The 13,766-nt window shown below is 44.4% G+C and overlaps 1 protein-coding gene across 1 annotated transcript in view; it reads right to left on the bottom strand.

Moving 5' to 3' along the window:
- Nucleotides 1-547: 547 nt before the first annotated feature.
- The window catches only part of shtn1 (shootin 1), a 59,365-nt gene continuing 46,146 nt past the window's right edge, over nt 548-13,766 (bottom strand). The window contains exons 13-17 of the mRNA XM_052027526.1: nt 13,554-13,651; nt 6,813-6,875; nt 2,987-3,095; nt 2,377-2,560; nt 548-908 (exon numbers count right to left, since the gene is read on the bottom strand). Coding sequence (XP_051883486.1) covers nt 2,394-2,560; nt 2,987-3,095; nt 6,813-6,875; nt 13,554-13,651 — 437 coding nt within the window. The 3' untranslated portion in view covers nt 548-908; nt 2,377-2,393. The remainder of the gene's footprint in view (nt 909-2,376; nt 2,561-2,986; nt 3,096-6,812; nt 6,876-13,553; nt 13,652-13,766) is intronic.

Here is a 13,766-nt window from a genome sequence, read left to right as displayed (position 1 = left end):
AGAATTATTCAATTATTTGAATTTAATTTCCCCCACTGTTGTGATGGGATCCAAAGTCGCATTGCCCGATTAACGTTCTAGCCCTCTGGATGTTTATCCAGTAACTTAGTTATTATGCTACTATATCCTTTCTCCTTTCTTGCATGTGAATTTTACAGAAAAGTTAAAGCTCAGCAAACAGAATGGACTTACTGCCAGCAACCAAAGATTAACTTTACCCCCATAGTATTCCATAATCAAAGATTCCAAGAGAGAAGAACCTTCATTTTTTTCAGCTGTAGTCAAGTAGTTCACAGTAAGGTGCAGCATTACATAATTGTAGTAGAATCAGAGCTGATTCCATTCTGTAAAGCAACAGTTTATAACAATTTGAACCATGCTAATGAGAAATATACAGTGAATACCATAGTAAATATTGCCCTTCAAAAATGAATGCCAGCAGTGTATGGGTTAATGGAAAATAAAGGAAATGTTGATTTAACAGCAAAGGATTTATCCTGAAGTATCAATTTTCATCAGTTAATAAGCAGTCAGTGGACTAAATGAGGAAGTTCACATAACTCTTTTATTCCACATAATAACCATGACTGTGCAGAACGCGAAAATACAAAGTGCTGTTCAGTTTCCATTTATCATATATTGTGCTTGAATTTGCAGAGATTTATTTCATTTCCTTCCCTGTTAAGGTATTTTGCACTTCGTTTGGCACAATAAATTATACAGAGGATCAAAACATCAGTGCCTTAGCCGCTTCGGCTGAGTTAATAAAATCTAATCTTTAAAGTGGAAGGGGAAAAAGCCGTGCACGTTGACAAAGGACAATGCCAAGAAACTCTCACTTTCACAAAATAAACTTGCTCCTCATATCAGCATTGTGCTTGCAAATCGACCGTGAAAAAATATTTATCCTGAAAGACAGAAAATAGCACAATTCTAGATCATGTCTCTGTGATTGCTTTAAGTGACCTTGTTCAGCAAACTAAGTTTAATAATTTCCTCAAACTTATCCACCTCAAACTCTCCACTTAAATGCTTTATTCTTAATGATTAATCATGCTTTTTGAGAAGTGATTAAATGTACATCAAAAAAGATGGATTGCTTCAAAAGAATACACTCTCAGTAAGACTCGGATCAGAAAGTAATTTCCGTTTCTATTTGTGCTGACTTAACCCCTTTTAACACCCCTGTAATCTTTGAGTGGCACACACCTGTAAAAGCCAGATTTATTTCACAACAATGCAACGCATCAAAGCTTCAATTACCAATGGCAGCACCAAAGCAACAAGCTGATCCCACTTACTTAGCACTTCTTGTGCTGATAAATTAGCCAAAATCCTCATATGTGACAGATGAACAATTACTCTCATGTTATTTAAAAACAAACAATTCATTTCTAAAAGAAAAGTCAATGCTTCTATTACAACCCTACTGAAATGTTCACCTTCAAGTTGGGGTTCATATGACACTTAAAGTCACAACATATGTCACAGCATTCATTTTTCCAAAGTCTTTAGATTCATGATAAGTCAAAAAAATTACACCCTGCAGATTCTGACATGTATTATACATTTTATTAAGTGGATACTCAAATATTAATTAGATTTTAAAAGAATAAATCTGTGCCTTTTCAGACATGGTGCATTGAAATTTATTTCTAAATGAAAAACTATAGCACTTGTTAATGGAAAGAAAATTATTTGCAAATGCAGGTTCTTGAGGAAATTGGAAAGAAACTACCATAATGGCCATAGGATCAAATGAATACCACTGTGAGTCAAAAGATGTTTCACCATCATTTTACATATGTGACCTGAAAATACTTTTAGTTTGGAGTCCAGTTCTTACATCAATATAATGGGAAGTTCTCAGAGAAAATTTTGGGTATTTTAAAAGCACATCGTTATTGAGACAGCAGTAATCATGCATGCTTGCCAACGTTATTAATTCAGTCAAATAGCTCCCTATAGACATTTAATTGATCTGCAAGCAACAAATCCTGATGCAACAAACAAACTACTGGGGGACCTCAGTGGGCTGAGCAGCATTTGTGGGAGGAAAGGAATGTTTGCTGTTTCGGGTTGAAGGGATTTTGATCCAAAGCATCAACAATTCCATTCCTTCCACAGATGCTGCTCGACCCACTGAGTTCCTCCAGCAGTTTGTTTGTTGCTCCAGGTTCCAGCATCAGCAATCTCTTGTGTCTCCAAGAAATCCTGATGATTGTGTTATGATGCCAGGCTGCCAATAATTTCCTTTACCCCCAAAATGTACATCTGAAAAAGAAACATTTTTTCTCTAAAGCCACGAAAAGAACTAAAATCAGCAACTCTGTAAGACGAAGTCAAAAGATCTCAAATGTGTACAGTATTACTCACAAATATTTAACTCTTGATTAGTTATCCCCCTCTTTTTCACTTGAAACTGAACGCTTTGAATTTACATTCTTGGTTAGTTCTCTCCGAACCGGTAGGCGATTGAACTTATTTCTGGTGAAATCATTTCCTGAACTTAAGGCATCCCCAGATTGTGTTGTTATATCCACCAAGTTGTGTTGTGAGCCTGAAATAAAAAGTACTCTTTTTTTTCATCTGCTCATTTGTTTCATTAGTATATCCAGTGGAAAACTTGACTCTTCGCTATTCTCCAAGATATTTCTCAAATAGGGAGCCAAGTTTGAAAATAATGTAATTAGTTATTTTTAAAAATACCAAAAGCAGTTTATTAATAAATAGAAAAAAATCTGGGTCCAAATACTTCAAAAATCAGGAAATTGTTATGATACGATGTAAACTGCATTTCCAAAACTAATGTTGGATTTGTTTTTAAGGGTTAAAAGAACTAAAGAAAGCCTAAATTAGGGGGAAGTTTTATATTTACTGCAATAAAATGGCTTTACTTCTGTAATGAACAGTTAACCAAATGGTTAGGGACACATGGTAGAAGCACTAGCTATTGATCATAAGCAGAGGACTGTTGAGAACTTACTACCAGAATCCGTTTCCGTTATTTCCTTTCTGCGCCATAGGATTCTTTGCAGCTCATTTTCTTCTGTAACCTGTGTACTGGTTGTCAATATTCCATGTTTATGAGATTTCTTCAAGAGAAATAAAATACATTCATTACAAAAAAATTTACGAAGTTAGCACATAACATTTTGGATACCTTCCTTATATTCCTGAAAGTATTACTTAACTACCTTCATTAATCAACAGTGGAAACCTCAAATTGTATTTCTATTTGCAAACCAGTAAGAGGACACATTTTAAGAAAACGTGCCTACAATTATGTATTTTCTTAACTTGTAAATAAAGCATTCAGAAGACCAGTTCTATTTTCTGGAATTTTCCATCCCTAAAGGAGATGATTTCCACATTTTAAAGTAAAATACATCTCCAATACAAAACGAGGCCCTGTATTATTCATGGAAAATGGTAATGATTTCTAACTTCATATTCTGAGCATATGAAGGTGCAAGTAAACTTGCTAATCCTTTCTTATCTCATTGAAGTGATCAAGATTCTGAGGGGACTGACAGGATAAACACCGAGACATTGATTCCTTTGGCTGGGGGGTTTAGAATCGGGAGGTAGATACTCTGGATTAGAGCTCAGCCATTCAGGACTAAGATGAGGACCAATCAAGCACCTCCATGGAAAAGTCTGCTGTTCCCTCAATGATCTCATTAGCCACCTCAGAACCCACAAAGAGAGTGAAAGCAAATCATCCACAATCCTGAGGGACTTCCTAAGAATAAGAGTAGATTATGTAAGTTTGTGTGTCTGAACACCCATGAAAGATCAGATTTGAGGTCATTGGATTCTTGATCTTAGAATCAATTATACATGTTCTTAAGAAATTTCCTTCTGGCCTATTGATAACATGTTATATGCGGTTGTTATGTTAGTTAAACTCTTCACTCACACATACAAATCACAATTTACTGCATTGTAGCTGCTGATGATCAGTGCTGCGAGAAAGATAAATTACAAATGAAATCTGTGAAAATTTGCATATTGATTGTGATAAGACATGAAAGTGTCCAGAGGTTACGAGTCTCTTTGCCCAAATCAGTTTAGAATCACAATGCAGATGGTACTCTTTAAAGAGGACTTTGTTTTTTGTGAGAGGGAAAATAAGTAAAAAGATATATTTATACAAAAAAATAAAACTATGGTCTCATTACATAAATCAGAGCACTTAATTGACAACAGATTACTCCATGGGTAATAATTATACAGTTGAACACAGTAGACCCTTTATGCACAGAATGATGCCTCAAACAGCATATTTATTATCAGTGGTCTTGTTGCAATGGAGATGTTGAATGGGACACTAAAAAAACCTTCTACACTCTTCAAGAACTACTGAGAGATAACTATGGCCTCCTGAACAACCAGAATATGCTGCAAAGACATGGGTGTACAGCCTCATACACACAAACTGGGACTGAATGCAATGAGACAATTATAAACTGGGACTGGATACAGCAACTGAATCCAGATCTGGGAGTTAACCTTTCCTCAACAGGTTAATTCCCTCTGGGATATTGTTCCTTCAGCTTCACATGCCTTCCAAAACATCTCCGATTCGATTTTTCTTCCCCTAAAGCCAAGTCTAAAATTAATTGTTGCTGATCAGGCCTGTGCACTTTGTGGTGGTTCAGGGAGAAGGGGAGGAGTGGAGGGGGAAGAGGAATGATCCAGCATAGAACATCACCTCCTGAAAATCGCTCATGTTAATAAGGAAGTCCGGGGATGTGCATCTGTGTATTATATGCATCTTAAACAGCCCCTCTCAAAAATAGATAAAGTTACATTCATGAATGAAACCTTTCATCTGAACTCATCAATCAGAAAGAGCTTCCCAGCAAATCCCAAATCCCTCTTCATCTGATATCCATTTGGATGCACTTTTCACCAGATTACCAAATAACAATCCTGAATAAAAACTCAATACGATTTCTCTTAAATGCTGATGAAGGTCATCTGTAATATGTTCTCTACAACCTCTTAAAAAATGGCTCACTTTATAGAGCTTCTTTCATCACTTCAGGATGTGCCAAATGCTTTCTGGCCAATGAAGTCCAATGTAGTTACTGTGATAATGTAGAAAACATGGCAGCCAATAGCAAGCTTCTACAAACAGCAACTATGATAACCAGGTGATCTCTTCTAGTTGATATTAATTGTGGAATAACTGTTGGCCAATTCCCATGATCTTCTTCAAAGTTGTAGCACGTGATCATTGTCCAACCGAGAAAGCAAATGGGGCCGCTGTTTAATGTGCAACTTCCTTCTGGTTCTCTGGCCACGACAGCCGAGATTATGTGTTTAGCTTTCTGAAGTGGGGTTTGAGCCCACACATCTCTGACATGGAGATTGAAGTGCTGCATGACCGCGTCATAGCTGGCGTTCACTATCCTGAAGTTGAATTAACTAGAATTGGTAAATTGGTTTATTCTTGTCACATGTACCCAGGTACAGTGAAAAACTTTGTTTTGCATGCCATCCATACAGGTCATTTCATCACATCAGTACATCAAGATAGAACAAGGGAAAAGCAATAACAGAATGAAGAGTATAGTGTTACAATTACAGAGAAAGTGCAGTGCAGGCAGACAATAAGGTGCAAGGTCATGACGAGGTAGATTGTGAGATCAAGAGTGCATCTTACTGAACAGAAGTGAAATTGAAAGTGGAACATTTTGGTTCCAAATGACTGTTCATTATGGTTACTTAGAATTCTGTACCTGAGTTTTCCAATATTGGTATTGGTAATTGGTTTATTATTGTCATATATATGTACTGAGATTCAGTGAAAAGCTTTATTTGCACACCACCCAGATATGCTGTACATAATTACACTGAGGTACAAAAAAAGAAAACAGAATGCAGAATAGAGTATTGCAGTTACAGAGAAAGTGTAGTGCAGGTAGACAAGTGCAAGGGCCACGACGGGGTAGATTTGGAGATCAAGAGTTCATCTTTTAGTGTATGAGGTCCATTCAAGAGTCTGATAACAGCGAGATAGAAGCTGTCCTGGTGGTAGGTGTTCTCAAGCTTTTGTATCTTCTGCCCAAAGGGAGAGGGGAGAAGAGAGAATGACCAGGGTGGGTAGGGCTCTTGATTATATTAGCTATTTTCCCAAGGCAGCAGGAAGTGTAGACAGAGTCAATGGAGAGGAGGTTGGTGTGCATGAGGGGCTATTACAATTTTCAGATGGATAAATGCCTTCTCCACACATGTATACAAAAAGCAAATCTGTTTTCCTATTGATATGCTTTTGATCCCAAGTTTCAGCTCATGCTCAAAAAGAGGAAGCTGCACTTGTGTGTGTCAGTATTTATAGTCCAGGGCAGTGAATCAATTTGGACTGTGGAAACACCTCAGATCCGTAACCCAATAAAAAGTATCCATGCAACCAACAGGCAACAGCGATAATCTTCTTTACCTTGTTTATTCCCAACCATTAGGTCATTTCTCTCACATTAGACTGGTTAGGCAGATTACGTTGCTTTATAAGCAATCAATACATAGCCGATAGTTATCCAAATGAGGCCACTTCATCTTACTTCCTGTTCTCTACACTGCTAGTCCATGTGGAGAAAACAACAAAAGTTCAATTAAAGAGTGGGAAATGCCACATACTGAAAAAAGGGCCAAAATGCCCCAGGCTGCTTTCAGGTATTTTTGACAATAGTGTCTGCAGGGAATTTGTGGATATGTTGCCTGGCTGGTCACACAAATACAAAGGAACCTAAAAGGATGAAGAGAAAAATGTTGAGTAAATTGCAACTAAATTCAAGACTCACCAGTATTCCTCTGAGCTCCTGTAAAGCATTATATTCTTGAGGTATGTTCTTAGTAAGTGGAGTCTAGAAGTAAACAAAAGGAAATGTGACCAAAAGCAAAACAATCAAGTACAAAACTGATTCATGGCATTAATGGCTATAAGAACCTCAAAAGCATTCAGAATTAAATACTCTGCACTGTTTCATTGGAGTAGGGTGACAAAGCAAGAAAAACAAATGAATTATAGTGAAAAGCCTTATCAGGAAGAAAATAATAGGAGGAAGTAACATCTGTTAGAGACAATTATGCTTGTGACTGGCAATTCACAATGACCTTTAAACCATGCAAAATCTTGAATAAAGTGATAATCACAGCATTAAACAAATTTATGATTAATCATGCAAAAAATGCAGACCTGGGCTGAAAAGTGGCAGATGGAGTTCAACCCGGAAAAGTGTGAAGTAATGCACTTCAGGAGATTGAAATTTGAAGGCAGAATACAGGGTTAATGGCAGGACAGTGTGGAGGAACAAAGGGATCTTGGGGTCCATGTCCATAGATCCCTCAAAGTTGCCACGCAGGTCGATAAGGTTGTTGAGAAAACGTATGGTGTGTTAGCCTTCATTAGTCAGGGTACTGAATTCAAGAGCCACGAGGTAATGTTGCAGCTCCATAGAACTCTGGTCAGACCACACTTGGAGTATTGTGTTCAGTTCTGGTCGCCTCATTATAGGAAGGATGTGGAAGCTTTAGAGAGGGTGCAGAGGAGATTTACCAGGATACTGCCTGGATTGGAGAGCATGTCTTATGAGGATAGGTTCAGTGAGCTAGGGCTTTTCTCTTTGGAGAGAAGGAGGAGGAAAGGTGACTTGATAGAGGTGTACAAGATGATAAGAGGCATAGATCGAGTGGACAGTCAGAGATTTTTCCCCAGTGCGACAATGGCTAACACAAGGGGGCATAATTTTGTGATTGGAGGAAGATATAGGGGGGAAGTCAGGGGTAAGTTTTTTTTACACAGAGTGGTAGGTGCATGGAACGTACTGTCTGCAGAGGTTGTGGGGACAGATACATTAGGGACACTTAAGAGACTCTTAGATAGCCACATAAATGATAGAGAAATGGGGGGCTGTGTGGGAGGGAAGGGTTAGATAGATCTTAGAGCAGGATAAAATGTCGGCACAACGTTGTGGGCCGAAAAGGGCCTGTACTGTGCTGTAATGTTCTATGTTCTATTTATTTCATATACATCAACATACACATTTGAAAAAAATTGCAAACAAATTTTAAGGTGATAGGGGAAAAGCTTAAAGGAGACGTGCCAGGTAAGGTTTTGTTTTACACCAAGTGGTAGGTGTCTGGAACAGGCTGCCAGGGGTCGTGGTGGAAGCAGATACGATCGGGCATTTAAGAGGCTGTTAGGTAGACACATGAATATGCAGGGATGCAGGGATATGGATCATGTACAGCCAGTTGAGATTTAGTTTAATTTGGCATCATGTTCAGCGCAGACATTGTGGGCCAAAGGGCCTGTTCCTGTGCTGTACTGTTCTATGTTCTATGTAAATGGGGGATGCAAATATTACTTTGCTAAACAACAGCTTAGAAGAAACTAGCATCCCTCAGCTACAAAAACATGGAATCATAGAGTTATACAGCATGGACCCAGTCCCTTCAGACCAACTTATTCATGTTGACCAGGTTGCCTACCCAAGCTAGTCCCTTTTGCCTGCATTTGGGCCACATCCTATATTTATTAAGAGTATGATAAACAAATATTATGGAAATAGATGGATAAGCAATTTTACAGGATTGAGACTATCAGGATTAAACTGGTTAAATTGTGCACTCTAGGAAAGCCGCAATATAATGTTGCCAAGGCTGGGAGCTAAACTCTAGGAAGGCAAATTCTGTCTCCTCCTACTCCCAGGGAGTTGAGTACAAAAGAAAAAAGTTCGCAAAAATAAGAGGGACAAAGTTGGCAGGTGAAGGTTAAAGTGTTACTGCAGGTGCTGACTCAAACCACTGCTGGTCCTTCTATAAAGTCAACTCTTTACAAATAACAATTTGGAAATAGCAGCCACCAGTTGACCACCTACTCGTTAATAGTTTACGTGGTCTGCATGTTTAAAATTAACTGAAAGGAAGCAACATAGGACTCTAAACTTACAAATCTAATGACAAGCATGTTCCACTGCACCAATACAAAATTTTCATTCCCCCAATATCAAGGAAACAAATTATTAATACTACAGACGTTGGTATATTAGATTACTGATTTAGGGTTCCTCAACCACAAATAATATTAGTTATGTAGCGGTTGCTACCGCGGAATAAAACAAGACTCTACTCAGAGGATTGCCAAACAGAACTGGTTTATTTTCCCGCCTTGCGCGGGCCCTTTAAGGGAGAATGTTCCCGCCCAAAACAACCGGCAATGACGTAAGTCCTACGTCATCAGGACTTTCCCGCGCGTGGGTTCTCCCCGTCGCTCGGAAAGACGAGGCCCGCCGCCATCTTGGGCCTCGCCGCTCCGACGCCGCGCGACCCGACTGCCAAGCCGGTTCGCCCGACTAGACGGTGAGTCGCCACACAACCCCCCCCAGAACCGGCGATACAGTCCCCAAGGTCCGTGGGCTGTGCCAACTGCCACTTAGGGGGGCGGCCTCTGCGTCGCGGCATGGCAACCTCGACAGGCTGTTGCAGATCCAAATGGGCCGGTTTGAGGCGGTCCGCCGTGAAAACCTGTTCCCTGCTTCCAATGTCCAAAATAAAAGTGGATCCGTTATTCCGTATAACTCGGAACAGTCCCTCATATGGTCGTTGCAATGGCGCCCGAGGTGTGCCCCTGCGAACGAAAACAAACTTACAGTCCCGTAGTTCCTTGGGCTGGCAGGATGGGGCTTGACCGTGCCGTGAGGTGAGAATCGGGGCCAAGGCGCCAAGCTTCTCGCGCAGTCTTTGTAGGACTGCTGAGGGTTGTTCCCCTTGGTCCCGAAGGGCAGGTATGAAATCCCCAGGGACAACTAGTGGCGCCCCGTATACAAGCTCAGCTGACGAAGTGCGGAGGTCTTCTTTGGGGGCAGTGCGTATGTCGAGCAGGACCCAAGGCAGCTCGTCAACCCAGTTAGGACCCTTCAGGCGGGCCATCAAGGCCGATTTCAGATGGCGGTGAAAACGTTCCACCAACCCGTTTGATTGAGGATGGTAGGCCGTGGTGGTGTGCAGCTGCATCCCTAGCAGGTTCACTAATGCAGCCCAGAGACTGGAAGTGAATTGGGTGCCTCTGTCTGAAGTGATGTGGGCCGGAACGCCAAAATGTGAGACCCAAGTTGTGAGCAGCGCCCGGGCGCAGGAATCAGTTGTGATGTCAGTCAGGGGGGTTGCCTCAGGCCACCTCGTGAACCGGTCCACGATGGTAAGGAGGTACCGGGCTCCTCTTGAAACCGGCAGAGGGCACATGAGGTCGACGTGTATGTGGTCGAACCTCCTACGGGTAGGCTCGAACTGCTGTGGTGGGACCTTGGTGTGTCGCTGGATTTTTGACGTCTGGCAGTGCGGACAAGTCCTGGCCCACTCACTGACCTGTTTACGCAGGCCATGCCAGACAAACTTGCTGGTGACCAGTCGGACAGTAGATCTGATGGACGGGTGCGCCAACCCACGTACCGTCAAAAACGCGTCTCCGCCAGGCTGCAGGGACTATAGGGCGGGGCTGACCGGTCGCAATGTCGCAAAGTAGGGTCCGCTGACCTGGACCAACCAAGAAATCTCGGAGCTGCAGACCCGAGACTGCGGTTCTGTAGCTGGGCAGTTCGTCGTCGGCTTGCTGTGCGTCAGCTAGGGCCGTGTAGTCGACACCCAAGGATAGGTTGTGGATGGTTGGTCTGGAAAGTGCATCAGCATTATCCTTTCCGGAGACATGTTGGATGTCAGTTGTGAACTCGGAAATGTAGGATAAATGTCTCTGCTGACGAGCTGACCAGGGATCGGAGACTTTGGAGAAGGCAAAGGACAGAGGCTTATGATCGGTGAAAGCGGTGAAAGGCCTGCCTTCTAGAAAGTATCGGAAATGCCGGACCGCCAGATACAGTGCTAGAAGTTCCCGATCAAAAGCGCTGTACTTCAGTTCGGGCGGTCTAAGGTGCTTGCTGAAAAATGCCAAGGGTTGCCAGCAGCCTTCGAGTAGCTGTTCCAGTACCCCACCCACCGCGGTGTTGGACGCGTCTACCGTGAGGGCAGTCGGGACGTCAGTCGTGTACCAGCATCGTGGCGTCTGCCAGGGCGTCTTTGGCCTTAACAAAAGCAGCCGCAGCCTCGTCAGTCCAGGTGATGTCCTTGCCCTTACCAGCCAGCAGCGAGAACAGAGGGTGCATGATATGGGCTGCTGCAGGGATGAAACGATGGTAAAAGTTGACCATCCCAAGGAATTCCTGTAGGCCTTTGACTGTGTCGGGGTGGGCAAAATGGCGGATAGCATCCACCTTGGCGGGTAGGGGTGTTGCCCCGTCGCTGGTGATTTTGTGGCCGAGGAAATCGATAGAGTCAAGTCCGAATTGGCACTTGGACGGGTTAATCGTGAGGCCGAAATCGCGGAGGCGGGAATACAGCTGGCTGAGGTGGGAAAGGTGTTCCTGGCGGTTACGGCTGGCGATCAGTATGTCGTCCAAGTAAATGAACACGAAGTCCAGGTCTCGGCCTACCGCGTCCATCAGCCGCTGGAAGGTATGCGTGGCGTTCTTAAGGCCGAACGGCATCCGAAGGAATTTGAACAGGCCGAATGGGGTGATAATCGCAGTTTTGGGGACGTCATCCGGATGGACCGGGATTTGGTGGTATCCCCTAACGAGGTCCACTTTGGAAAAGATGAGGGCCCCGTGTAAGTTCGCTGCGAAGTCCTGGATGTGAGGGATGGGATAGCGGTCCGGGGTGGTGGCGTCATTCAGCCTGCGGTAGTCGCTGCAGGGCCTCCACCCTCCGGTGGCTTTGGGGACCATGTGCAGGGGGGAGGCCCAGGGGCTGTCTGACCTGCGAACAATCCCCAGCTCCTCCATGTGACGGAACTCTTCTTTTGCCAGGCAGAGCTTGTCTGGAGGTAATCGTCGTGCTCGGGCATGAAGGGGTGGCCCTGTGGTAATGATGTGGTGTCGTACCCCGTGTGTGGGCCTAGAATTTGTAAACGAAGGTGCCAAAATCGATGGGAATTCGGCTAGGAGCTTGGCGAAATCGTCGCCAGAGAGGGAAATGGAGTCCAGGCGCGGGGCTGGTGGGCTGATTTCTCCCAGGGGATAGGTCCGGAGAGTGCTAGAGTGGACTAACCGCTTCCTTCGCAGGTCGACTAACAGGTTGTGGGCCCGAAGGAAATCGGCTCCTAGGAGTGGTCGGGCGACGGTGGCAAGAGTAAAGGTCCAGGTAAAACGGCTGCCGCCAAAGTGTAATTGAAGCGTACGGGTGCCGAAAGACCGTATCGTTGTACCGTTGGCGGCATTGAGTAGAGGACCTGGTGGCCTGTCACGAGTGTCGTGGCCTGTCGGGGGCAAAATACTGACCTCCGCTCCAGTATCAACGAGGAAACGCCGTCCAGATTTCTTGTCCTGAACGAAGAGGAGGCTCTGTCGGCGGCCAGCCGCCGTAGCCATCAGCGGCGGCTGGCCCTGGCGTTTCCCTGAAACTTGCAGGGTGGGCGGCATCGACGGGCCTCCGCACCCCACCTCTGATGGTAGAAGCACAGCTGGTCACCCGTGTCGTCGTCTGCGTTCCTGGGGCGTGGCTGCTCGGTTGCTGGGGCCGGGTGAGGCGGGCGTTGGGCTTGCGGCCTGGTGATTTGACTGACGGACGAACCGCTCTCGCGCTTGGCCCTCCACAGGACATCTGCCCGGGCGGCCACGTCACAGGGGTTGCTGAAGTCGGCGTCAGCTAACAACAAGTGGATGTCATCAGGGAGCTGTTCGAGGAAGGCCTGTTCGAACATCAGGCATGGCTTGTGTCCCTTGGCCAATGCCAGCATCTCATTCATTAGGGTGGATGAGGATCTGTCCCTCAGGCCATCCAGATGAAGCAGGCGGACGGCGCGCTCACGACGGGAGAGGCCGAAGGTCCGGATCAAAAGGTCTTTGAAAGCCGGGTACTTATCTTCCTCCGGAGGCGACTGGATGAAGTCTCCAACCTGGGCGGCTGTCTCCTGGTCCAGAGAGCTAACCACATGGTAGTACTTCGTGGAGTCGGAGGTGATCTGCCGAAGGTGGAACTGCGCTTCGGCCTGGTCAAACCAGAGGCTGGGCCGAAGTGTCCAAAAGGTGGGCAGCTTGAGGGCCACTGCGTTGGCTGCTGCGCTGTCGTCCATTTCGCGGGTCCAAAAGCCGTTTGGACCGTCGGGGTCACCAATGTAGCGGTTGCTACCACAGAATAAAACAAAACTCTACTCGGAGGATTGCCAAACAGAACTGGTTTATTTTCCCGCCTTGCGCGGGCCCTTTAAGGGAGAATGTTCCCGCCCAAAACAACCGGCAATGACGTAAATCCTACGTCATCAGGACTTTCCCGTGCGCGGGTTCTCCCCGTCGCTCGGAAAGACGAGGCCCGCCGCCATCTTGGGCCTCGTCGCTCCGACGCCGCGCGACCCGACTGCCGAGCCGGTTCGCCCAACTAGACGGTGAGTCGCCACAGTTAATTTGAGGACTTTGTGCAAAGATTTTATACTTCCAAAAGGAAGAGAAATGCATTATACTGCTAATAAAATTAAATTATAACAATACTGTTACCTTGTTTGTATTATTAACTTTCCGAAGCTGAACTCCCTTCTTAATTCTCTCCATCATTTCATCAACTGCTTGTTTCTTCAGTTCTTCAAAAGGCTCGCCTTTACAAAGTTGGAAAAGTAATGATTTGGAAGAAAAATGATTTACGCATGCAACGTGTGTGCATCTTTATCATCCAAAGCTTTTGCATAGTAAGTGAAGTCATTTAAATATCTG

Source organism: Pristis pectinata, chromosome 12, assembly GCF_009764475.1.
Source record: "Pristis pectinata isolate sPriPec2 chromosome 12, sPriPec2.1.pri, whole genome shotgun sequence".
Classification (NCBI taxonomy): Eukaryota; Metazoa; Chordata; class Chondrichthyes; order Rhinopristiformes; family Pristidae; genus Pristis; species Pristis pectinata.
The sequence above is the reverse complement of the archived record's forward strand: the minus strand, read 5'-3'. Positions and strand labels throughout refer to the sequence as shown.